This window comes from Haemorhous mexicanus, chromosome 25, assembly GCF_027477595.1.
Source record: "Haemorhous mexicanus isolate bHaeMex1 chromosome 25, bHaeMex1.pri, whole genome shotgun sequence".
NCBI classification, from domain to species: Eukaryota; Metazoa; Chordata; class Aves; order Passeriformes; family Fringillidae; genus Haemorhous; species Haemorhous mexicanus.
The window spans coordinates 6,077,064-6,103,712 of record NC_082365.1 but is presented as its reverse complement, the minus strand read 5'-3'; the positions used below and the strand labels follow the sequence as shown (position 1 = coordinate 6,103,712).

Below are 26,649 nucleotides of genomic sequence, written 5' to 3'. Positions count from 1 at the left end.
AGCAGAAAATCCTTGTCAGGGAAAAACCACAAACACCACCCAGAAGACAGAATAGGTGAGAAGACTTGTGATATTTTCCAGACTTAACGACACTGTGATTTTCTGGGTTCTATGATCACTTTTGAAGATTGGCCTTTGGTCCCATCCCCTGGGACTAGTGACTGTGCTGCCAATTCCAAATTCACTCATTATGCACCAGAATGAGCAGTTTCTCTCCAGAACAAGCAGAATTTCTTTGCACAGAATGCAATGGGTGCAGTGATTAAAGAGGTGAAAGCAGGAGGCTTAACAAGGCTCAGCCTTTTCTTTCCAGATGAACTCCTTTCCCAGTGTTTTGGGATGGGATGGGATGGGACGGGACGGGACGGGACGGGACAGGACAGGACAGGACAGGACAGGACAGGACAGGACAGGACAGGATAGGATAGGATAGGATAGGATAGGATAGGATAGGATAGGATAGGATAGGATAGGATAGGGATATTTTACTGCAAGATCCTGTGTGGAGGGAGCAGTGACTGGTTCCCTGGTGCAATGGCCCCCTGGGTGTAACCCTTTCTCTGGCTGTGGAGCCCTGAGTGTTAAACCAGAACTGTTCCTGGCTGTTGGAGCCACCCTGAGGCTGGTCATGGCTTGTCATCTGCAGATCACAGCTCTTGGTCTGCTCTGATGTAGTGGGAGACCGGTGTAAGGAGGAGGTTCCTTTTCCAGGAGCAAAGCAGAGGTAGGCACAAAGGGGACACAAAGGGGGACACAAAAGACGGCTGCTGTTTTGGGCTGAAGGAAGCACCAGTATAGGATATCCTGTGGTGATGCTAATCACAGGATCATTAATCTTTGCCCACAGTATAAACACTATTGCAAAGGGGAGGTGCAGGATTGTGGCACTGTGGATTTCAGCTTTGTGAGCCAGTCCAGTGACATAAAAGCAGTGGAGAATCGAATTCTGACTCTGTTCTCTAGAACCCATGAGGGCAGTTCGATGGTAAATGTTTTTTTATGTTTAAACTGGGTTTCCTGCACAGGTTGCTCAGAGAAGCTGTGGCTGCCTCATCCCTGGCAAGGATGGTTCAAGGCCAGGCTGGAGCAATCTGGTGGAAGGTCACCCTGACCATGTCAGGGCTTAGAACAAGATGAGCTTTAAGGTCCTTTCCAACCCCAACCACTCCAAGGTTCTCTTTTTTTCTGGATATTTTACAGAACTGCTTTATACCTAGAAAGATTATTTTCTGGATGTATAATGACTTTGTAGCCTGACTCTTGGAAACAACTGCCAGATTATTTTGTTCCATTTCTCCAGAGAAGGGTCATGAGAATAAATGCAGTCTTACAGTTGATTTAGGTACTGCATAAAATTACAGATTTCAGTGATTCCCTGGACCAGCACATGACTCCACAGACAAACAGCACATTCTGCTCCTGCAGTGGGAAACCCAGAAGGGGAGGATTGAGAAGATTTGTTTACTTGAAGAGCAAAGAGCTGAATTCTGTAAAAGGAGGTGACAGCAGGTATCAGAATTGTCTGGAGTGGCATGAAGCAATTATGGAGGGTCTCTGCTTCTCAAAGAAAAGTGAGCAAAGTGGGCTCAGTGATAGGCTGGGGGGGCTCAACCTGAAGGAAAGGAGGCTCAGGTGAACCTTCTGGCTCTGCACAACTCCCTGACAGGAGGGGACAGCCAGGTGGGGGTCAGGCTCTGCTCCCAGGGACCAGGAACAGGAGGAGAGGGAACGGCATCAAGTTGTGCCAGAAGAGGGTCAGGTTGGACATTGGGGAAAATTTCTTCCCTGAAGGGGTGGTCAGGCCTTGGCACAGACTGCCAAGGGCAATGGTAGAATCAGTAGTCCTGGAAATGTTCAAAATATGTGTGGATGTGGCCCTTGGGGACATGGTTTAGTGGTAAACATGGCAGTGGCTGGGGAAATGGTTGGACTCAAAGATCTTTTCCAGCCTCGATGATTCTGTGACAGGTTCAAAGGAAAACATGAAGCCTGCTGCCTGCCTCTCCCTGTTCTGCTCCTCCAGTTGGGTTGTAATTCCCAGATAGCTGTGCCACCCCATGTTCTTGCATCACTTGGCCCAGCACAGGAGGAGGTCACAGCAGGGGCTGTGACAACCCATCCTCGAAGGCTCAGGACCGCTGTGCCAACTTAACCTGCTGCTAGCCCTGAGGCCAGCTGGGAAGGAAGTGTGACTGAATCCTCCCACCCTCCAGATCAGTGTCCAAGGTGCCTGTTGGGAATGGTCCCTAGGAGTGCCCAGTGCTATCCAGAGTGCCCAGTGGTACCCAGAGGAGCCCTGGTTGGCCAAGGACAAGATGGTGCGAGAGACCTTCCCCCTGCTGGGCAGGGGGGTCCCTGGCTGTGGTTAATTTAGCGGATGTAGGCAGAGAGGCCCTGGGGGAAAGTCACAGTGTTGAGAATGTCCTGGTGCTTTGTGGGCCCAGTTTGTGTTTCCTGCCCCAGCTGAGCCCTGTGTAGCTGGAGACACCACTGTGCTCCCTGGGATGTGCCTGCACTGGGAGATAGAGGAGGTTTGGCTGCAGATGAAAGAACTCAGCTGGATGGGAAGGAATTCAGTGAGGTACATGGTAAACCTGGTGTGAAAAATGACAGCTGGGACTTTCAGGAGATAGTTTTGGGATAATTTGTTCCAAAAATACCAACTACTCTCATTCCTCAAGTTGTGTTAGAATTCTGGTCTCCCAAGAGGGCTTCTCCTCCTCTGCACTTAGGGAATGTACTGTGGGCTTGCATCATCCCTGAGCATCACTGCAGCTCTGGCTTTAACTCCCGGATTTGTTTCCCATTTTTGTCTGCTGCAGGTTGGAATGTTGCAGCACTGCTGACATTTGTTTTACCAGCATCATGTTCTGTAGGTGAAGATTTTCCACACAGATAAAAAGGGTGTATGTATTTTCCTCTCAAATATTCAGCTCAGGGTTTCATCCTATTTTTGATACATCATTTTCTTGCATATGAGTTCTCTAACTAATTTTAAAAATGGAGTACAAACACAGGTGTCATCACCGAAGGAAGGGAGAGGACAGACATCTGAATGGAAAAGGAAGTAGCAGAATCTGCTGAGCTGGAAGGGACCCACAAGGACCATCCAGTCCAACCCCTGGCCCTGCACCCAACAATCCCACCTTGTGCATCCCTGAGAGTGCTGTCCAAACCCTCCTGGAGCTTTGGCAGCCTTGGGGCTGGGACAATTCCCTGGGAAGCCTGGGCAGTGCCAGCATCCTCTGGGGAAGAACCTGACCAATTTTTGGGTGAAGGTGTATAGAGAGTGATCATAGCCAAGACCACAGTTCTAACTACAGGAATACACTCTTTCATATGAATATGGCAAAGACACAATGCTGTAGTATAGTGTATATATAGTATATACTAGTCTGTATAATATATACAATAGCATAGTTGTGCTGCTGTAGTCCAAGGTGAGAAGAAACTTTAAGGTGATTTTGCCCAGAAATAGGTCAGAGCATGAGGTCAGCATTCAGACACCCTTGGGGGATTGTGTGCAGTGGTTGTGGAAATGCTCATGGAAGATGATTTTTGTGCATGTCTTTCTGAAAGTTGTATTAATATTCCTTATAAAGTATACAGCACCACAGCTAAAGCATGGACCAGCCTGGTACTGACTGAGGAATCTCCTGAACAGACAGGAACAGTCAGATCTAAACAATGACCTTGAACATGACAGCTGAGGCTGTGAGGAATAGCAGCACTGTGAAGGAGAGTCATGTTTCATAATTCCACTGGGGACTACTTGAAAGTAAACTGTACAAACCAGCAGGAAGAAACGCCTAAATCAGGCATTTGTTGGAATAATGCTGAAACCTGGCGTGTTTTGCCATGTTGCATCTCTTGCTGCTCTCTGTGTCCTGGCTAATCAAGCCTCCCCTTCTTTCTAAACTGAGTTACTGTCCACCAAGCTGTATTCATCAGTGTGTGTGAGATCTATACTGGGTCGCTAAATAATTAGTGTGGAATGGTTCAGGGTGTACTTTGGATTTGGGCTGTGAGTTCTGTACCAAAATGTTGATTTTGGAGCTTTTCTGCCCCTCCTCAGCAGAAACGTGACTGTGGAGGGATGTGAGAGTGGTTTATTTGGGACTGGATGGGAGGGGAAGCCAAACACTGCAATTTAGAACTGTGTAGCTCCACCTTGGTGATTAAGCTGGGCTTTGTCAGCCCTGGAGCTGGGATTGGGACACTCCAGTGCACCACCAGCCAGTTCTACCAGTTTCACTTACACTGTTTTGAAACTCCAGAAACTGAGACTGGTGTGAAAGGGTCTATAAATATGCCTCTGAAGCATCTGAATTACCTTGCTGTACAGCAGATTCGGGCTCCAGGTCTTGGGAGAGGTGTGTGATGAGTGCAACAGATGGAGGCTGGAAAGATCCAGGTCCTGCCCCAGCCCTCTGGAGCAGCGGGGTGCCTGTCACTGCCTTCTCGTGTGTCTGGACTTCATTTCCTTATCTTGAAAGGGTAATGCAAAGATATTACCAGGCAGAATTAGACCTTTCCTCACCTCTTTTCCCCTCTCCTGCAGTCATTGGATGATTAGTCCCCTCCTTCCTTGTGAAGAGGTATCGAGAAACCTGATATCACTGTGACTTTCTTAGAGCAGGAAAATCTGGCAGCCCCACCTCCTGCTCGCCCTGGTTACACAGTGATGCTGCTTTGCCCCTGAAAAGTGAAGATGCTGGATGGCAGGAGGAATTACTGTAGCTGCTATTCCAAGTCCCTTCCCCAGTTCTGTGTCAGTTAAATTACTCAGGTGCCAAGCAGGGTGCAAAAAGGAGCAAGATTTCAGAGCAATGCAGAGTGGGATAATACTCTTAAAATACTTTGATATAGATACTATTCTGCACTTCACAGAATAGTTTGAATTGGAAGAGACCTTAAAGCTCATCTCACTCCACTGCCATGGGTAGGGACACCTTGCACTATCCCAGGTTGCTCCAAGCCCCTTCCAACCTGGCCTTGGTAGGAAATGTTTGATATTAAGCAGATGTGAAGCTGAAGCAGGACAGATGCTGCTAATGCAGTGGCAGGACAGGCACCTGCTCTAAGTGACCCTGCCTTGACAGAGGAGTTGGACTGGATGATCTCCAGAGGTGCCTTCCAACCCCAACCATTCTGTGATTCTCTGTGGTTGTGTGAGCTTGTTTGAGGCATTTTTCAAACAAACATCCCATGGGCCCATTGCAGTGGGACACAAGGGACACACATTCACCTTTGCAGGGAGCCACTTCCATTGAGCTTGTGCAGCAGCAGAGCTGGGCAGAGAGAGGGGAGTTTGGGAGAGGTACATGCTCTCCACACCCTCTGTCCTTTCATCCGAGCTCCTCTCCCTCCTCCTTGATTCCATAGGCTCCCTTGAACCAGCGTACATTACACAAGCTCTCTGCCGCCCTTCCACAGCTCAAACAGGCTTATGAGCAAACAACAGAAATCTTGTGCTGTCCAAGTGTGTCCTCCCTTTCATGGCATGAGCTGCTCGGTGGCCTTTAAATCATCTCCCTTTGTTGTAGCCACACACAACTTCTGGAATTCAGCCTCAGCAAAGTGCTGTCAGCTCACCTCCAACATCCCACTCGCAGCCCACCAGGCCTCAGAAGCTCGGGAGGGATTTTCTCTTCTCTCCCTTTCCATTTTTTTTCTTTTTTTTTCCTGCCCAAATCCCAAAACCAATCCCAAACCCAATTTGGCAGCCTAAATCCCAAGCTGAAAGTGAATCGCTGCTGCTGGCTGCCCTCCAGCATTCCTCTTGGAGCGAGTCAGGATCTGGAATGTCAGAATGTCAGAAGGCAGCGGCGGGAGGGATGGGACGGGAGAAGCCTGTGCGTGGGTAAGGGCGCCAGCGGGGGGAGGAGGAGGTGGAGAAGGAGGATGGAACAAAACCCAACTTCAGCTGGACTGCCCCTTTCCAAACCAGCGTTTGTTCCTGATTTATGCTTTTGTGTTTCACTTAAAACGTGCAGCTCCTTGCAGCAGGGGCAGAGCTTGCGGCCGCGCTCCGGAGTAAATCAGGGTTTGCTTTTCCTTTCCTTTTTTTAGCTTTTTTTGGCAAAAGCTTCGTGTCTAGATATACCCAGCCAGTTTCCAGCTCTCTCCTTGAGCCGGGAGTTTCTGCCTCCTGCACTTCTGGGGAGAGGTTGATCCCTTTGGGCCTGTGGCACGCTCTGGACGAGGGGAAATGTCCTTTTGCGGAGAAGTCGGTACGGGGCCCAGGCAGTGAGGCTGGCACAGAGCTGCACCCGGCAGTGGAGCACAGCGAGTCCTTGACACCTTCTCTGCTTCTGCTCGGACAAGAAACCTTGTGGAGCCTCAGGTCTTCCTGCAGCAGATTAATGCCTAAAATTATACACCCTAAACAGGAGGGTTTAATTACCAGAGCTGTGAATAGTTTAATTAGTTTGTTCTGACCTTGGAAGAAGGACCTGCCCAGCACCGTAGAGCGACAGGAGAGCAAGACTGGTGTTGCATCTCAGAGCCAGCCAGCCTGCGAGGCCATGTCGTCCCTGTACAGCAGGAGTAAGGAATACACTCGCAGCAGGAAGGCTCAGTCAGACTCTCCCCCGTCCTCTCCTTCCCCGATCGCAAAGACACTCAGAGTAAGCAGCTTTTTCCTTTCTGTATTCCCCTGCTCAGCACATGCCCTGAGCAGAGCCTGGTGGTGGCGGTTTGTTGTCTTACCCTTGGAGACCTGTGCCTGTGGTTTCCTTTGGAAAGAGGATGATTTAAATGAAACTTGGGATGGTGCCTCTGCAGCAACAGGTTTTAAGCAGCTGCCAGAGTCCCTGCACTGGGATTAGCTGTGTTAGTTGTGTAGGGAATTGCTGGGATGGTAGTTTCCACCTATCCTGGAACATGGCTCTCCTGGTGGGCTGTTGCTGGGTGAAAACCTCCCTGGTAAAAAGGAGGCAGAACCTGACCAGGTTGTTAAACTGCACTTTTTCCACAAACACTTTGATATCACTGGTGAAACAAGGTTTATGTTCTACTTTCACCCTTGGGGCTGAGCTGGCCAGTGCTGTAGTTTAGTAATTTCAACACCACAAAAAATTGAATAAGACCACCTGTAGCAGGAGGCAAGTCAAGGTAGTTACCCATACTCCCCAAACCAGAGCTGGTATCCTCCTCTCCCAGAGTGTTGGGAATGCTTCCCAGCAGTGCTGCTGATAGCTCCAGAGTCATGGGAGAAGCTGTCACAAACCCTCTGGGTCCGTATCATTGTACAGGCAGCCTCTTCACCATCAAGAAATATTATCACGCTGGAGTCAAAGCCTGGAGGAATTAGTTTTTAACAGCCAGGCTAATTTTAGACAGGAGCATTAAATTAATTCCAGCACTGGTATTTGCTCAAATCAGATATGCATTGCCTGCTCTGTTGGAAGGGACAGATCTTGGTCTGGAAAACGTATTGCCCAAAATACTTGAGTTTTAACCCACTGATGTGGCATTAATGGAAGCAGTTCCTGACTTAGGGAACTTCAGCCTCGAGACTTCTGTGGCTGCTGGTTGCCCTGGGCTGTTAACTGTAATCAGGAGCAGGTGGTTTCATCCTTCTGCAGCTGGAGTGTCTTTGGGATGGTTCAGATAATCTAAAACTATCCCCCATGGGCTTGGATGGGCTTCCCTCATCAGTTTAAGCACTGTGCTTGCCTCTCCTCCCTAAAGGGCTGCACTGTGGATCACCAGCCTTGTAACAGGTGAGGAACCATCCCGGTGGGCTGGAAATGGTTTCATTTCTTTCAAACCCCAAGTTTTTAAGGTGAGGCATGTTCAGACTGACTCATTTCTCCCTCTTATGCATCTGGGCATATGAGTGAGTGACAAACATCTTACAAGAGCCCTGAGCTGTGCCTGGAGCAGACTGACAGGAGGGGCTGGTTTCTCTGCCCAGAGCCATGGAGGGACTGTGGAACTCCTGAGGGTCTGTGGGTATTGGAGAAAGTGCTGGGAACTCTTAGGTGGGTAGAGGAGGTGGGAGTTCTCAGGTGTTTACAGAAAGGTGCCCGGTGGGAATGAGAGGGCCTGGAGAAGAGCTTCTTGTTAGTGAGGTTTTGATGAAAACCAGCACATGAGCACAGAAATCCTTGCAGTGGTAAGGCAGTGCCAGCTGTGACTCCACAGCATCTGTAGGGAAAAACCAGGTGGGGAATGCAGCAGCATCGACTCAGGATAGGAGACAGCCCTGGTGCTATCTGGGTTATGGAAATAGCCCATGCCTTAAAAGGCTGATTAGGGAAGGAGTGACTTCAGGCTAAAATAAGGATCTGAGTTAACTCTTTCTCCAAGACAATGTAATTTTGCCATAAGCAAGAGAAGGGAGTTTGGTTTACTTTGGGTTTCTCCTGTGTGTTTATTCCTCCCCACCCACTCCCCCATGCCTTGAGGCCTGTGCCACAAGGAGCCACCACCCTTCATAAAGCAGGTAGGAATGTGGTATCGTGGAGTCTTTTATCTTTCCATCCAGTCCATTGACACCAGCAGAGCTGTGGGCTCTAAACATTCTCAGCTGAGCAGGGGTGTGAGCACACACCAGCAGGCAGGAGCCTCACACATGGTGCACACAGGGAGAAAACTCTTGGAGAAGCAGGCAGAGCAAAGGAGGTTTGACTGATCAAGGCATCAGTGCCAAAAGCTCCATTAGATGTCATTTGCCAAGCAGTTTCATGTGGCATTCCCTCTGCACTTGCACTGCTGCTTGGAGTGCCCCTCCTTAGGAGTTAGGATAATATTGCCGGGGGTTTTTCCTCCTTTGATTGATTGGAAGTCCCCAAATGCACAGCTAAGGAAGGGGGCACTTTGCAGTGAACTCACGCGATCCATAAGAGAGGGAATATCCCTGCACAGGAGCTTCTGGTGACAGTGGGATGGGGTCCCTGTGCCAGGTCAGCACTGTCCCACAGCCCTGGGACTGCCACAAACCAAAATACACAAATCCTGTTAAATACCCAGGGTAAATGTTCCTTTAATGAGGATGTTCCTCAAAAGAGGAAACTCAAACCCCTCTGAAATCAATTAAGAAGGTCCCATTATTTGGCACAAGCTTCAGCTGTTTGGCAGTGGGTACCTTGTCATCGTGTTTTGCACCACAGTGATTTAGCTTGAGGTTTCTCCTCCTGAAAAAAATAATATTCACTTCCAAGAATGTAATAGGCATCCAGTGGCATGTAACCTGTTGTGTGCATTTAAGCAAATAAATTACAGGACTGGAAGGGTGAGAGTGAAGTCAAGGACTGATTTGTTTTTTCTTTTTTTTTTTTTTTTCATTCCTATTACTGCTGGGCTGGTCATTTTTTTTCACAGGAAAGTACCATGTAGTTTGTGTTTAGACTTATCCATCTGTTTGTTGTGGTACTTTGTAACCTTTGTGCTTCTCCACAGGCTATTGGTTAGGTGGGAAAACAAAAGTTAAGGAGAATGCATGCTCCTAACTTTCTGCAGAGATTCCAATTGCAGCTTTTTATTTCTTTTCCACCTTTTTGTCAAACCTTCCCCTTTTTTATAAACTACTCCTTCTTGATTTATTTGCTGATATTTTTGGCTGTGAAAAAGAACATCAAAATTTAAAATTGTCATTGATGTGTGTGGGCTGCTGTTTCAGTAGTGGCTGCATGTGTGTGACAGCCATCACTTAGAATCCCAGAATGGTTTGGGTTGAGAGAAATCTTAAAGCCCGCATTGTCCCGTGGCAGGGACACCTGCCACTAGCCCAGGTTGCTCCAAGCCCTGTCCAGCCTGGCCTGGGACGCTTCCAGGGATCCAGGGGCAGCCACAGCTGCTCTGGGCACCCTGTGCCAGGGCCTGCCCACCCTCACCGCCAAAAATTCCTTCCCACTCTTCCATCTAACCTGCCCTCTGGCAATGGGAAACCATTCCCTCTTGTTCTGTCACTCCAGGCCCTTGTCCAAAGTCCCTCTCCAGCTCTCTTGGAGTCCCTTTAGGCTATGGAAAGGACTCTGAGGACTCCCTGGAGCCTTCTCCAGGTGAACACCACCAGCTCTCCCGGAGGGGCTCCAGGCCTCAGAGCAGCTCCGTGGCCTCCTCTGGGCTCACTCCAGCAGCTCCAGGTCCTTCCTGTGCTGGAAGCCCAGGGCTGGGGCAGCTCTGCAGGTGGCACAGAATCCCCCCCTGCCCTGCTGCCCCCCTGGGAGATCAGCCCAGCACAGGGGGGTTCTGGGCTGCCAGAGCACAGAGCTGGGTCACACTGATCTTCTCATCCACCAGCACCCCCACATCCTTCTCCCCAGGGCTGCTCTCTGCCCATTCTCTGCCCAGCCCAGCTGTGAAGTAGCTGCTTCGTGGTTGTTACTCACTCTTCGAGAGATTCTGTATAATTCTCCTTGTTCTGTCCATGTTCACACTTTCACTGCAAGGCTCTTCCCTCTGATGTTAGACCACTCCATTGTTAAGCCACCTTCAGAGTACATAACCTGAGCTTTCCAGCTGAATTTTATCAGGAAGAGCTCAGCAATAAAGCTCTAAGTGTCTGCAGTGGTCTGCACTGATTTATTTTATTCTGCCTTTCATTGGAGCATCTGAAGGAGCCATGCTGGGTGAAATATGGGATGTAGGAGCATCACCTTTTATGGGCCGTATGTTTGCAGCAAGTCACTTGATGGTAATGCTTGAGTATAAAAAGCAGCCATTCCCAAATCACTGTCTCTGTTAAGGAGCCCCCACATGAGCCTGAGCCCGAGGTGCTCTGGGCAGGACTCTGAGCACTGATTGCCATGGCAGCAAATGCACCAAGGCTGGCTTTGCTTGTGTGCACACACACGGTGGGAAGGCAAAGCCAATCTTGCAGCAAAAAGAAAAGCTAATGTACAAAAATGTGAGTGAGTGGCTGAGCTGCAGGTGCTCAGCATGCAAATCACTGTGACAGGGTTGGTGTTAACCTTTAAATGATCATGGAATCACAGAATCCAAGAATTATTTGGTTGGAAGGGACCTTAAAGCTCATCTCATCACACCCCTGCCAGGGCAGGGACACTTTCCACTAGCCCAGGGTGCTCCAAGCCCCTTCCAGCCTGGCCTTGGACACTTCCGGGGATGGGGCAGGAAGAATTTCTTCCTCATATCTGATGTAAATCTTTCCTCTCTTACTTTAAAACTGTCCCCCCACTTGTCCTGTCACTTGCCCATGTAAAAAGTCAATGTCCCAGAGTGCTGGGAGGTCATTAGAAATGCCTGATAGGATTACAACCTTCCTTGAGTTTGGAGTATAAATGTGTCAGATGGTCAGTTTTTGCTCTGTGGTGTTTTTGCAACAGGTTCCTGGTCACAGGTTTATTCTCACATGGGGTTTTCTGCTATGAATCATTTAACTTGCTGTGCTGCCCCTGGCAGTGTATTACAGAATAGAAAGTGTTACAAAAATATTTTCCCAGGAACCTTTACATTCCTGGGTTTCCATTTAGTGGCTTGGACCCGTTTGATTGTGATAAAAGTGATGCCTCATAAATTGAAAGAGGATCAAATTTACGTTGTCTCATGACAGTTTCTATCTAATTTCTGGATTGCTGACTAGTTACACAGTGTTTGTGGAAATTATTCCCTTCTCTCCCAGCAGCCAACAAAAAATGTGGGATACTGAAACTTGAACTTTCAGGCAATTAACCTTTGTGTGTGTTCTCCAGCACCCTGCTTTGTTCTGCCTCTGGTTATTCCTTGAGCAGAGTTTCTCAGATGGGTATCAGGATGAAATCCTTCTCTGTTTTTTGTCCTTGGGTTTTTTTTTTTTGAGTTCTCCTCTGTAAATGTCCATATCTGGAAGCATATTGGGAACTTGTGGTAATACCCAGGGCACCACCCATGAGATGCTCCCTGCTGTGACTCAGGAGCCAGACGATGCTCCTGCATCTGGATGAATAAACAAGATGGGTCAGGGCATGGGGCATGTGCTGTGACCTGTGGGCTGAACAGCCTCTGTTCCTGAGGCTGAAGTTTCTTCACCTCTCCTCCCTCCCGAGCAGCAGAATTGATCCAAGCCAAAGCTGGAGCAGGGAGTCTGTTAACTATTAAAGACTCTGAGTAATCATGGATGATTTAAAGGACCTGATGTAACACTTCAGCCTCATTTGAAGCTCCCGTTTGACCCTCAGCTGCCTGGTCAGAGGTGTTGCCTTTGGAGAAGCTGGTTAAGCAGTTGGAGAGCAATCCCTCAGGATAGCTCAGCCTTAAAACCACAGCTCAATGCAGAAGGTCACAAGGTCAGGGGCAGCTTGAGGTTCCACCAGAGCTGTGAGGGAGGAGGAGAAAAACTATGCCCTTAATTTGGGTCAGTTAATGGTACAGCCACAACACCAGGGACAGAGATGGGGGAAGTGCTGCAGGGTGGGAATGAGCAGCCACAGGAGTGATGGGGAGAGTGGGTGGAACCTCAGTGTGCAGCAAACCACTTCATCCTGCTGAGCTGGAAACTAGTGTCTGCTTTCCTGCAGGGGCCCACTAGAGTTCTGTTTTTCATAAAATGAACACAAACCCATCAAAAATATGGCTGGAAGAGAGGCAGAGCCCAGTTCATCCATTTCCCTGTGTATTGGCTGCTCTACTTGTGCTATTCATGGGAGGTGGTGCATAGAATCATATAATCATGGAATCATTAAGGCTGGAAATGCATTCTAAGATCACTGAGTCCAAACATTAACCCAGCACTGCTGGGTGGGCATCATTCTCTTCTCCCAGGTGAAAAGCAGCAGGACAAGAGGAAATGGCCTCAAGTCGTGCCGAGGGAGGTGCAGGTTGGATATTGAGGAAAACTTCTTCCATGAAAAGTGGTCAGGCACTGGCTCAGGCTGCCCTGGGCAGAGATGGAGTCACCATCCCAGAAAGTGTTCAAAACACATGTGGATGTGGCACCTGGGATATCACACTTGGGGACATGAGTTAGTGGTGAACATGGCAGTGCTGGGGTAACATTTGCGTTTGATGGCCTTAGAGGGCTTTTCCAGTCTTCAGAGTTCTGTGATTCCATGATTCCAGTCTCACTGCCATGTGCTGCCTATGGCCACAGTGCTGTTGTGGGAATGTGGCTGCTGGCTCAGGAGCTGTTCACTGTGTCTTGGAGTGAACCTCACACTGAAAAGTTCCCGGTTGGCTGTTGGCAGCTCTCACCCTCACTGCTGCTTCAAGAGGTATTCAAGTCCCTAATGAAACATCTGAGAACATCCTGCCAGAGTTTCTGCAGGGCAGGGAAGGGGTTCCTGCAGACCTATGGCATTCTCATCTGGAAGAAATTTAGGAGTAGAAATCTTTTCCTCTCATGTCACTTGGCTGCTCGGTTTTTATTTCCACACGTCTGGAGAGTTTTGTCTAAGATCACGTCACTTTGCGAAATTAAATTTTTCACCAATAAAATTTGATCCCTTAGAAAAGAAGGGAAAAAGGGCAATGAACCCTGGGTTTCAGAATTATGGCCTTTCCTAAGTTAAAATACTCTCCAGCCTAATGTTTTACATGGTGAGTTTTATCTCCAGGAGACAATGGGAATAAACTGCAGCTGCTGGAAAGCCCATGGTCCATGAGAGAGTTTTGGAGCACAGAGCCACAGGCTGGCCATGGCACACATGACACAGACCAGCATCCAACTGTAGTTTGTTTGGGATGGCAGGAGATGTGGCCATCAGTCCCTCACAGCCCTGGATGTTTGTTTCTGATTAAATACGTGCTGTTTGTACTGAAAACGATGGATCTGCTGCAGCCAGCTGCCAAAGCCACTATTCCATCTTGGAGAAGCTTTTAATGTTATGTTTCAGTAATAGCAGTTTTTCTTAAGCAAAGTTTATTGATTTATAGTTTGAGAAAACATATTTTGCATCAGGCTTTGGGGAGTTGGAGGTTACGTGGAGGTGGTTTGGCTGCACTGGATTATTAATCATATCCACGGGATTTTGGAATCCTTGCATTTGCACGATTGCAGGCTCGAGCTGGAAGCAGCACATCCATCACACCAGTAGAGCTAACAGGATGCTGCACAAACCACAGCTCTCAGGTCAGAGGAGCAGCTTTCTGAGGGAGGCAATGACCTCAAAATAACTCTCAAAAGTAGAGTTCAGCCAGACCTTCAAATTATTCTGTGCCCACTGAAAAACTAAACTCGATCCCAGCCATTCCTGCCTGGAATGACAAATACAGCTGGGGGGGAACACCGACCTGAGTTGTACCCACCGGGAATGGTCCGAGGTGTCCCAGACAGCCTCCTCCTGGCTTCTCTTCCTTCCAGCACAGCTCTGGCTCCTGGAGGATTCCTGCCCTCAGTAGTGTCCTGCTCTGCCCTGGCATGGCCTCACCTCCAGTCCAGGGGGCAGTTTTGGTCACTGCAATATAAGAAGGATCTGAAGTTATTGGAGAGTGTCCAAAAGAGGGACCCAGAAATATAGGAAGGGTCTGGAGGGGCCACACAAGGAGCAGCTGGGGGCACTTGGTCTGTTCACCCTGGGGCCTGAGGTCGGACCCCACTGGGGGCTGCAGCTCCTCACGAGGGGCAGCTCCGACCTCTGCTCTCTGTGACAGTGACAGGACCTGAGAGAAACAGCAGGAGCTGGGCCAGGGGAGGGCCAGGCTGGGTATCAGGAAAGGTTCTTCCCCAGAGGGTGCTGGCACTGCCCAGGCTCCCCAGGGAATGGGCACGGCCCCGAGGCTGCCAGAGCTCCAGAGGGTTTGGACAGCACTGTCAGGGATGCCCAGGGTGGGATTGTTGGGTGTCCTGGGAAGGGCCACAAGGTGGGTTGGATCCTCATGGAACCCTTCCAGCTCAGGATTTGATGCTCCTAAGAGGAGGAGGTTGTCCTTTGGAGCACACATCAGCCTGGCCCAAACACTGGAGCTCATGTAGGAGCAGCTGAACTACGTAACTGCAGGAACATAGTGACTTTTGCTTATAAAATGGAAAGAACCCCAAAACCAGCTGGCTTTATTTTACATATACTTTCTAAAATAAGCACAGCTCATCAAGAGGATATTTGCCAGCACAAGAATATTTTGAGGGGTTTCTAAAACTTCCCCTGTTGCTTAAAGAAGGACAGAGCTGGAGCTGTGCCCCTGGGTCTCATTGCATGGTGGCTAATTAATCATAGGCATTGATCAGGATTTCTGAGACAAAACAGACCAAAATAAATTCCTTGATAACTCTCTTAAAATAGTGTACACTGTCCTGAGAGTGGCCAGTAAGAGATAAAGAAGTATAAAATGTTCCCAAAGCATCTATTTTGTTCTCTTTTCTTCCTTTTTTTTTTTTTTTTTCTTTTTTCTTGAAAAAATGTAAATAGTAGGGAATTGTGCCTTCACTGGCTCCAACCTCAGCCACAGAATGCAATTGGAAGCAATTAGAGCAGTTTCTGCCTTGGCAAAAGCAGCAGCCAATCCCCCTTTTGTCACTGCAGTTCGGGGCTGTATTTTATTGAACCTTCCATGAGGAATTTGGTTTAAATTATTCATCACTGAACTCCCAACAGCTGCAAAATTTTCTGGTTTTGAGGAAAGGCTCCTGCCCTCCACAGTCCAAGTACATTTTTAAAATCAGTCCTGGATAGTATTCCTGGCACTAGGCAGCATCCCAGCACTCTGGGTAGGTGGAGCCTCAGCCAGTACCCAGCTGTGCCTTTTCCCTGAGACTGACCAATGTCAGCACCCTGAGAATCTCTGGAAGTGCTCAAGGCCAGGTTGGGCATGGCTTGGAGCAACCTGAGATAGTGCAAAGTGTCCCTGCCCATGGCAGAGGGTGGAGCAGGATGAGCATTAAGGTTCCTTCCAACCCAAAGCATCCTGTGGTTCTGCGGTGTTCTTTGTCCTTTTTCTTGGGTCCCATCTCAGATCCTGATGATTTTCCAGCCCACCTGAGTTAGATGATCTCTGAGCTGGCAAAATGGGCTGAACCCCTTCAGTGTCCTCCACCACCTCAGCACTACCTGGATGTGCTGCCCACCGTGAGATGAATGGGAGGGAAGGTGATGGGATCTCTCTGGTGAGAGCTCTAAGACTTGAGGAGTACCAGAAGCTTGTGAGCATGTCTGCAAGTGCTCTGTGCTTTTTAGTTTTCCTTTGGGTGTGTGGGCAGCAGCAGCAAGGCTCAGCTTGGTTGCCATGCTGGATTCTGAACCAGGACAGCCTGTTCCCCCCATCCCAACCCCTGCAGTGCTCTGACCCTCTTTAGATTATGGAAGGATAATTTCACAACTCGATGCTTCCCTGGCTCTTGATGTTTTTAGTTGAATTTTGATCCCAAGGGAAATAAATGAATCTGGGCAAAACTGCAGTGCTGCTCCAAATTTGCCAGGGAAGGAAAAAAGCCTCCAGTGCATTTGTTGATAATGACTGGAGTGGATACAGCAGTTTCTCAGCATCCCCTCACAAATCCTAACAATTCCCTTCAGGAAAGTCAGGAAGGAAAAGACCCTTCTTGCACCAGCTCAGTCAGGTGCACGTATGATGCCTCAGCTCTTCATTCCCTCTGTTCATTCCCAACTTCTCTTCCCAGCAATGAAGGAAGAAGAGTTTTGTCCTTCACTTTCTCACTCTAACCTTGGAATTTCCAGCTCTGGGATGGCATCTCTGAGCAAAGACCTCCTTCCTCACTGCAGGGGGCAGCACAGGGAGCCAGCCAGTGCTCCTGGGATTTCAGTGAATATTTGGTGGCTGTTGGACAGGGCAGGGCAGTGCAGGCAGGGCCAGTGAGGGCTGCTCTGATGGAGCAGGTGCAGCTGGAAGCACATGGAGAGGGTTCCAAAGATGCTGTGGTCAAACACTGGGCAGAACTGAGCAGGAAAGAAGCTGTTTTCTGCTGAAACTATGTCTCCAGTGGGGCATCCCAGTGGCCTCTGAAGATGTTTGTCTGTCTTTGAACAAATGGCAGGGATGTCTCAGTTAAGCACCTCCTCCAGTGTTCCACAGAATCACGGAATCACAGAGTCCCTGAGGTTGGAAAAGCCCTCTAAGCTCATTGAGGGAACACTGCCATGTTCAGTGCCAGCCCATGTCCCAAGTGCCACATCCACATGTTTTTTAAAGACTTCCATGGATGTTGACTCCACCACTGCCCTGGACAGCTGTGTCAGGGTCTGACCAGCCCTTCAGGGAAGAAGTTTTCCCTGTTATCCAACCTAACCCTCCCCTTGATGCCGTTTCCTCTCCTCCTGTCCCTGTTCCCTGGGAGCAGAGCCTGACCACCCACCCCCCCCCCAGGCTGTCCCCTCCTGTCAGGAGTTGTGCAGAGCCAGAAGGGCCCCCTGAGCCTCCTTTTCTCCAGGCTGAGCCCCTTTCCAGCTCTTTTAGCCACTCCTGGGGCTTCAGACCCTTCCACAGCTTCATCATTCTTCTCTTAGAGGGCTTTTTTAACCTTAATAGTGCTGTCATTCCATGATTCCAGGTTACTGCAGGGTGGCTCTGCTCAATGCTGACAGCAGCAGGAATGCCTCCCTTCTCATCTGGCACTTTGCTTTTCTTTAAACACATAGAGACAGTCACAGTCTGAACCAAGCCATTGCAGTATCCATCACAGGAAAGTCATAAATACAATAAACCTGAGGGGTTTCCCCCTTTTTGCTGTGTATGTTTAAGGTGATTCCCTTCTTACCCCAGCCTTCCTTTGTGGAAGCATGCCCTGCTCCCCCTGCACATGGAAATTCTCATTTCTTAGCAGGAAAAAGGACAGAAGTGTTTTTTCCACTTGCTGCAAGTGCCCTGGCTGGCTTGGGGACCTGCCTGGGTTCATTGCCTGGTTTCCATGTCACCTTGCCCAGCCACGTGGTGTTTCCCAGCACTGTTCAAATCCATTAGCAGGTGCATTTGCTGAAGTAAATTCAGGCTTGCTGAGGATGGATTACTTGCCCAGCCATTTGTCGTCATATCAAAAGTCATCACTGAAGGGGATTAGCATGAAGTGCACAAATAACTTTCACAAGAGCCTTGGACATCACTGTAATTCCCTTCTCTGGCTCTTCAGGAGAGGTTGGGTCATTGGGCCAGGATTCAAAAGGAGCTGTCAGGCTGCTGAGGGGTTTAAGAAACAAATGTTGAAAGGTCAGCGAGCAAAGCACCATGGAGAGATCAGCATGTGTGGCTGAAAATGGGAAATCCTTTGTAGAATCCTAGAATCCCAGACTGGTTTGGGTGGGAAGGGACCATCAAAGGTCATCCAGTCCCACCCTCTGCCATGGGCAGGGTCACCTTCCACTAGCCCAGGGTGCTCCAAGCCCTGTCCAGCCTGGCCTTGGACACTTCCAGGGTTCCAGGGGCAGCTGTGCCCAGTTTCTCAGAGCAATCTGTGCCAGGACCTCACCACCCTCACAGCCAAGAATTCCTTCCCACTATCACAAGTAACCCTGCACTCTGCCAGTGGGAAGCCATTCCCCCTTGTCCTGTCACTCCAGATCCTTGTCCAGAGTCACTCTCCAGCTCTCCTGAAGCCGCTTCAGGCACAGGAGGGGACTCTTAAGGTCTCCCCAGAGGCCTGAGGTCTTTTCTCCAGGTGAACACCCCCAGCTCTCCCAGCCTGGCTCCAGAGCAGAGGGGCTCCAGGCCTTGGAGCATCTCTGTGACCTCCTCTGGAATCACTCCAGCATCTCCACGTCCTTCCTGTGCTGGAACCCCAGGGCTGGAGGCTGCTCTGCAGGTGGGGTCTCACCTGAGCAGGACAGAGGGGAGAATCCCCCCCTCCCCTGCATGATCCTAGGATGTGGTTGGATTTGTGGTCTGTCTTTCTAACAGCCCTCTGCCAGAGGCCATCTGTACAGAAACTGTCCCAGCTAGCTGCCTTCAGGTGTCATACAGGGCGTGGCCTAAGCCAGGGCTGTTTGGATGGGAGGGCTGTGTCCCTGTCACGACATTAGGCAGCTGCCAGGCTTTGAGTGGCAGGGCTTAGCCATGGTGGAAATGCATCTCCTATCTTCCTTGGGAGGTTTCTCATCTCTAAGATGAAAAGAAGAAAGAGATTTTATTAGAGCAAATAAAATAGTAGCAGGCTCACCCACTCCCATAGCTTGGGGCCTCCTGGAGCTTTGGTTATGGTGACTACAGGGTGGGACTATGTCTTGGTGTGAAAAGCTAGGCATCTGCTAAGGAAGGCAGGAGCCTCCTGTGAAATGGAAAATGTAAACCCCCTCCCTCTGAGTTATTATAATTTGGAAATTAAGGGACTCTCAGGCAAAAATATGGGAGTAGGAATAACAGTTCTTTATTAGAAAAATTAAAAATACAAAAGCAATACTACAAAAAAAACCACTGACAGAGTCAGAACAGGAGCTGACCCCTGTGTGTCAGGGTGGTGGCACAGTCCCATCCCAGGGTGGCTCAGGGTGGTGGCACAGTCCCATCCCATTTTGGCACAGTCCCATCCCAGGGGGGCTCAGCCCTCCTGCAGTGCCAGCTGTGGTTCTGCTGGAGCAGGATCCTGCACAAGGGGGGAGTTTTCCTCTGGAGCTCCAGGGCTGCTGGAGATGGGCCTGCTCTCCCTCTGGGAATGCAGGGCAGCAGAAAGCTGCTCCTCTGGGAATGCAGTGGGCAAAGGCTGCTGTGCTGTTCCCAGGTCAGATTGGATCCAGGTAGGAATGCTTGGCTCCTGCCCTGGGCCGGGCATCTCCCCATGGGATGATGGAATTTGATCAGCCATGCAGGGACACTCAGTGGCCATGGAGAGCAGAGATCTCCTGGAGGGAGGCTTGGCTGTGGGAGAGATAAAGAAAACTGCCCCATGAACAGAGATAACTGCCCCAGCTCTGACAGATGGGGATAGAACACACACCCCAGCTGCATCTTGCAACCTAAGACAGGCTGACACAAACCTGCCCAAGAGCCTGGCTGAGGATGGCCCTGTGGGCACAGCTGGAGGGAGAATGTGCTAATTCATAGTAGGGTTTTCTTGTCCTTTTGATCTCTGCAGGGAGCAGCTTTGTCTGAGCTGTGGTCCATCCTCGAGGCTCCACATGCAGGGTCCAGCAGTTCATTCTCCTGGTGCTGGTGCTCACAGCACAGCATGTCAGAGGCTGTGCTGCACAGCCCACGCATTGCAGATTCCCTAGGCCTGAATCAGGATGCCAGATGAGAGTCACATTGGGCTGGATGAATTAAAAACTGAGCAGCCACGTGCATGTAATGGGTTGCTATGTCCTGGCAAGCAGCAGGCAGGGCTGGGCATGGGGCAGGATGCTCTGGGATCTGCCCCCTGCTCCTCTGGCTTGGAGTGGAGGCGTAGATGGGTCACTTGTCCACTGAGTGACTTAATCCCTCTCTCCATGGGGTGTACTCCCAGATCCCTGCAGGATCAGAGGCATTGTCTTGGTGCCAGGTGGGAGTGGGTGGTTTGAAGTCTTCAAGCACCAGGGTGCCAGACAGGCAGCACATCTGTCTCCCAGTAAGGCCTTAGCACTGGATTTACTGGTGTAGCTGACAGCACTAGCAGTGTGAGCATGTCTGGGCACAAAAAGCCTGACCTCTCATCTGCTCTGTGATGTCCTTTGTGTTGACTCTGTTAAAAAGAGCAGAGGGAAATGGCTGGAAGTGCCCGTGGGAGGTTTGTTCTCACTCAGAACAATGATGCTACTGATAAACCAGCAGAGGAATACTGGGCTCAACTTCCAGTTCAAGGGACCATAAAGAGCTGGAATGCACCTGGAATTTGAGTAAATGTCTGTCAGAGGAGGTGACTGTCAGTGTGGCATGTCCTTCAAGATAGTGATGCTGTCACCACTGGATTTATGCAACTGTAGGAAGGAACTGTTTGATCCAGAAAATTTCATTGAAATGGTGGTTTTCCACATCAAGCCTCTGTCGGATATTCATAGAATCATGGAATTATTAAATTGGAAAAGTTCTCTAAGATTGTTGAGCCTAAACTTTCCCCAGCATTGCCATGTTCACCATTAAACCATGTCCCCAGGTGTTACATCTGTACATTTTTTTAATATTTCCAGGGAGTGTGACCAGCACTGCCCTGGGCAACCTCTGCCAGGGCCTGACCACCCTTTCAAGAAGGAAATTTTCCCTGGTATGCACCTAGCCTGAACCTCCTCTGACATCACTTGAGGCCTTTCCTCGTGTCCTGTCCCTAGTTCCCTGGGCCCAGAGCCAGGTCCTCCCTTGAACAGGCTGAGCCTCTTCCCAAGCTCCTTCAGCTGCTCCTGGTGCTCCAGACCCTTCCCCAGCTCCGTTCCCCTCTCTGGACACACTCCAGCCCCTCAATGTCCAAAGGCAGCTCAGGACAGCACAGCAGAGGTTTGGGTGTTGATGGGGAAAGAAGAACCCAACAGAGGCCCCAGCCACCCTGGTGTAAGGGTCTTCTCGCTCCCTCCTGCAGCTGCTGTTGTGTCTCTGTCTGCCACAGTGAAGCTTTTCTCCATGGGGAGCTGCTTGCCCATGGAGAGAAGAGTGTTTGTGATTTTCTCAAGTTCAGCACAAACACTGGGAGATCCCTGTGTCTGTTAATCTCCCTCACCCACATCACACAGCACAGTGATCATAGTCAGGAAGAATAACTTCACTGCAAAAGGGAAACAATAGATTGGTTTGGATTCCAGGTAAGGCATTTCAGTTCTGGAAATGAGGATTTGAACAGCAAGGTTCAGGATTTCTTAGGTGAGTGAAATAAGTGCTTCAGAGGAGCTGAAGCAGTTGAAGATTCAGGCAGAGATTGGAGATTCCCAGTTTGGGCTGGGAAATCTCTGTGTAGCCTGGCATGTGCTGGGTGCTGGTATCTGAGGTGGGAAATTGCTGCTGCCTGGAAGCTCTGCAGTTTTTGAATTGAATGTTTCATTCTCATTATTAATTACCTTTTGCTTTCTTTTTTTTTTTTCCTTCAGCATGAAAGACTTTCCAGGTAAGAATTTTATTTTTTCCTTTTTGTTTTCTGTGTAATATTTATTGGCAGCATGTTTTTGTATGCCTTTGGGGATTCCCTGTGCTTTAAATCCAGTCTAGTACTGGCTATTTGGTCCTTTCCTGAGCTTAGCTCATTTTGCTTCCATTCTTTACTCCCCAAATTATTTACCTCAGTGCCCTCTTAGAAATGGAGCTGGTTCCCACCCTGGAGATGAGAGGTTCGTGGGAAGTCAGTGCCCATGGGAGGCTGGGCTGGTACCCTGGGATTTTTTCCAGTTGTTGTAGTGGTGGTGGCTGCCAGGTTTGGGGCAGCGATCCCCAGGGCCAAGTGGAGGGTGCTCCCACAGACCACAGAGCCCTGGCTCAGCTGGCTCTGCCACCCCTGCAGTGCCAACCAGCTGGGCTCTGTGCTGGCTGTTCCAAGTTACCACAGCTCCACAGTGCTGGATCTTCCTCATGTTTCAGGTTGGAAGCAGCTACAAATCCCAGCACGAGTGACTCGTCGTTCAGTGAGCGCGCCTCCGGCCGCTCCAGTGCCTACAGCCGCAGGGAGAACCGGCTCGCCGCGCTCAGCAGCCGTGCAGAGGAGGAGAGCAGCAGGGACTACAAGAAAGTAGGGGGTTTAAAACTAATTCTTGTCATTGCACACACTGCAGAACCAGCCTGTTCTGCAGAAACCAGCACCAAGAATCAGTGGGAAGAAAGAGAAGATGTTTATGTTCATTTTCTCTGTTTCAAAGAATCCAATGGTTTGGGTTGGAAAGGACTTTAAAGCTCATCCCATTCCACCCCTGTCATGGGCAGGGACACCTTGCACTATCCCAGGTTGCTCCTGTGTGTCTTGGTTTGAAAGACAGGTGCTTGCTAAGGAAGGCTGGAGCCTCCCCTGAAATGGAGAATGTGAACGGCCCCCCGCCCCCCAAATTTTAAATTAAGGGGCTCTCAGGCAAAAAGTATGGCAGCAGGAAATAACAGTTCTTTAATAGGGAAGAAAATAAAAGGATAAAATAAACAATGCAGTAAACCAAAACAACACTGACAGAGCCAGAACACAACCTGACACCCTGTGGGTCAGGGTGCTGGCAGCAGTCCCATTGGAATTGTGGCTGCAGCCCTCCTGCAGTGCCAGGGGTGGTTCTGCTGGAGCAGGGATCCTGTAGAAAGGTGCAGTCTGCCTCTGAAGATCTAGGGAAAGAGGCAGCTGCTGCTCCTCTGGGAAATCCAGTGGAGAAGCTGTGCTGGTGTTCCAGAATCTCCAGATTATATCCGGGTAGGAATGCTTGGCTCCCCCCTCTGGGCAGAGCATCTCCCAATGGGATGCTGTAGTTCTTATCAGCCATGCAGGGACATTCAATGGCCTCTTATCAGCAGATGCCCCCCCCCAGAGGGAGGAGTGGGTGTGGAAGAGATAAGGAAAACTGCCCACTGAACAGAAGAGACCTGCCATACAGATGGCAAATGGAATACATCTTGCCTTGCAGTCTGGGACACTGTGATAGATGAGTAATGCGATGGTTGACTCTCACAATCAACAGATAAATATCATGTATATAGGTTAAGAAAAGTTTTATAGATTTATAGTTATGTTTTACCCCCTTGTGTGGTTATCAAGGGACAGCTGGAATTGGGACATCTGGGAGGGCTGGCCTGTCAGCCGACAGATGCCGACTATGCCGACATCTAACCTCCAATCAGGATTTGAGGAAGAGATCTCCACCACTGGACAGCGAAGAAGGGGTTGATGGACAGAACTTTGGGAGGGGTTAAAGGGTTAAAAAAAGGGAAACTTCCATTGTGTGGGAGAGAGAGCACATGGTGGGGGAAATCCTTTGCTCCCAGTGCTGTAACCTTTCTTCTCTATTCAGTCTTCTGTTGTATTTTTGATAAGGTTTAATAAACCTTCCTAAACTATGAAAAGTGAGTAACCATTTCTCACGCTCCTGGACCTGGACACTTCCAGGGATCCAGAGGCAGCCACAGCTGCTCTGGGCACCCTGTGCCAGGGCTTGACCACCCTGTGAGTAAAGAATTACCTAGATTAAAACTGTTTCTTCTTGGCTGTGTTTGAACTCCCATCAAAATTCAACAGCTGTTTTCTTATTTCTAATTCATGAATTATGAAAACATAAGTAAAGCATCCAAGTTGGTTTTGTTTTACCTTCTCATCTGTTGATGTGTGAGAGCAAAGTGAACCTCTCAGCTCAGTGCTGAGGGCAGTGTCTGCTCAGAGTAGCGTGGCAAGATGGGGTTAATTAACCAGGAGCAGCCTGGTTAATTGAGCTCTTGTTTTGCATTTCAGTTATATGAGAGTGCCCTGTCTGAAAATCAAAAGCTGAAGTCAAAGCTGCAAGAAGCCCAGCTTGAGCTGGCTGATATCAAAGCAAAGTTGGAAAAAGCAGCCCAGGTAAGGGAAAATCCAGGTCCTGACTGGAGAAACTGAGCACTGGCCATGACAAAGCAACACTTGTTCCAGAATGGGAAAGGTAGGGGAGCTCCCGGAAGGATATTCTTGGGAGGGAAGGTGCCACAGAGGAAACAGAAATAAACAAGTAATTTTGTAAATCAACATGTTGCATCCCAAGCAAGAGCATCTGTAGGCTTTCTTGGCCTTTGTGCAGCACCCTGTGAGTGCTCTCGGGTTTAATCACCTTCTATTTTTAATTTCCATACCAGAAACAGGAGAAAACTTCTGACCGATCCAGCATGCTGGAGATGGAGAAGAGGGTACGTGTCTCTGCTTTCTTCTGAGTCACAGCTGTGCCTTGTGCAGGGCAGTCATTTCTAGAAGGGAAGTGTTAATTAAGAGATAAGTTGTATTTTTGCCTTGAGGATCAATGCACAATGATAATTGTGTTCTGACCTTTGCAGGGCCTGAGACTCTGCTGCTCTCAACTTCATTCTGATTCCTCTCTTTGGTTCTAAGCAGCTGAGGACCAATGGATTGTATCACACTGGGAGACTGTTGGTCCATTATGCTTTAAAACATTCTTGATCCTTACAAATAAAGACTGGTTTGGGGTGGTGGAGGAACAAGGCAAAATCCTGGAAGGGCTGCTTTCAATCCCTTCTTTCCCCAGCCTGGGTTGATACCAAGGATTGCCCCAACCCAGGGACAGGACCTTGAACTTGGCCTTGTTGGAGTCAGGGCAACATCCTGTATAACTTCTGTTGAATTAGGATCACGACAGCCACAAATTCTGTGAGTTAGAAAGTACAAACATATCCAGCTGTTCTCAGTGAAGATGCATTAACTGTTTCCAGCATGGCTCATGCATTTTGCACTGATGAATCCCTGGATGAAACGTGCTGTGGGCAAAAAGTGACCCAGAACCCATCATCCACAGCACACTCAGAAGCTGCCTTTTCCTCACTCTCCTGGCCTTATGGCTCTTTGCACAGGGCAATGGAGCAGGGCAGAGAGGGTAAATCTTGTTCTTGATGCATGTTTCCTACTTCCCCCTTCTCAGGGCATGTTCCTGGAGCAGTTTGAGCCCTTTCATGTTGGGAAAGTTACTGAAGGAGTCCACTTCTCCTTACCTTGGCACAGGTGTAGCTGAGGCCACTCACACAGCAGAGTCTAATCCTCACTTTCTAAAGTGCACTGAAAGCACTCTGGATTATCTGGGAGAAACAGGATTTCCAGGCAGTGAATTTCCTTGTTCTGTTTCCTATTTGAGTGGCTCAGGGACTTTTCTCGTTGCCACCTTCTGTGGAGTATAAGTAAATCCATGGCTTCACCTACAGTGCTCAAAATCACATTACATCAGCAGCTCCTGAGAACTGGGATCACTGAAAATGGGGAATAATTTCATTAGGAGTATGAATAGAGCTTGTGATCTGCCCAAACAGGCCCAGCTTATATCCCTGCTGGTTTGCCAGCTGCCCTCTCCCAGCTGATCAGCTTCTGGTTGTAACCTGTACCTTGCATTCCCCTCTTCAGGGAATGCTGCTACAGAAACACAAGACTTCTATTTTTCTTTAATAGAAAATATACTGTAAATTTTTCTTCTAAATCCTTGTGACCTTCTTTGTCATGAATCCTTGTAAACAGGAGAAGCGAGCCCTGGAGCGGAAACTCTCTGAAATGGAGGAGGAAATGAAGGTAAGAAATAATCTTTACTGTGTCTATTCCATTTTATATGCTTTCTGTTCACGTCTTTGGGGATTGTCACCCAGGAGGAGGATGTTAAAGGTGTCCATGGGAAGGATCTCATTTTCCTTTCTGTAGTCAGAACTCGCTTTAATGGCCCTGTTCTCCAAACATGAAATGCTAATAAACTGTCCTGGTTCTCATTCATCTGATTGCACCTATGTTTGATTTGTTCTGCTGTTTAATTTGAGAATGGTGAAAGCTGTTCTCCTTAAATGCCTTCTCAAACTAACTTTTTGTGGCATCGCTGAGTTCCAGTGTGCTGACCCCCTGTGCTCTGACTAGTCTGCAGCGCAAGTTAAGCCACTGAGGTTCTCTCCGGATGGGTAAGAAGACAAAGCTGGCTTTGAGCTCACACACACTGGCCAGGAGAAAACACAGAGTGGTTGTGTTCCTATGCTCCCTTCCCACAGCATGTCACTGGGAGGCTACAGCAGCCTGGGATAATTCCAGCAGAGGAATTTGCTTCCTGATGGGATGTGCAGCATGGCTTGCTGTCACAAGCCATGGCCACTGGTGCTGTGGCACGTTCTTGCTCCCATGGTGTGGCTTCCAGGATGTTTGTGTCCATGAGGGGAGCCCTGCAGGGCCCAGCAGTGTCTGGCTGCCCTCACACCCCCAAAGCCTCACCCGGCTCGGCAGTGCTGCAGCACGTTCTGCTGAAT

The 26,649-nt window shown here is 49.2% G+C and overlaps 1 protein-coding gene across 9 annotated transcripts in view; it reads left to right on the top strand.

Moving 5' to 3' along the window:
* PPP1R12B (protein phosphatase 1 regulatory subunit 12B) overlaps positions 1-26,649 on the top strand; it is a 133,909-nt gene that overhangs the window by 95,204 nt on the left and 12,056 nt on the right. For 6 of the 9 annotated variants that reach the window (XM_059867896.1, XM_059867900.1, XM_059867901.1 and 3 more), the window contains 5 exons: positions 21,816-21,832; positions 22,300-22,447; positions 24,134-24,238; positions 24,508-24,558; positions 25,886-25,936. In XM_059867896.1, the coding sequence (XP_059723879.1) occupies positions 21,816-21,832; positions 22,300-22,447; positions 24,134-24,238; positions 24,508-24,558; positions 25,886-25,936 (372 nt within the window). Of the gene's footprint in view, positions 1-5,979; positions 6,630-21,815; positions 21,833-22,299; positions 22,448-24,133; positions 24,239-24,507; positions 24,559-25,885; positions 25,937-26,242; positions 26,311-26,649 lie in introns of those variants that run through there. The other 3 variants (XR_009489445.1, XM_059867899.1, XM_059867905.1) reach the window with 2 other exon arrangements.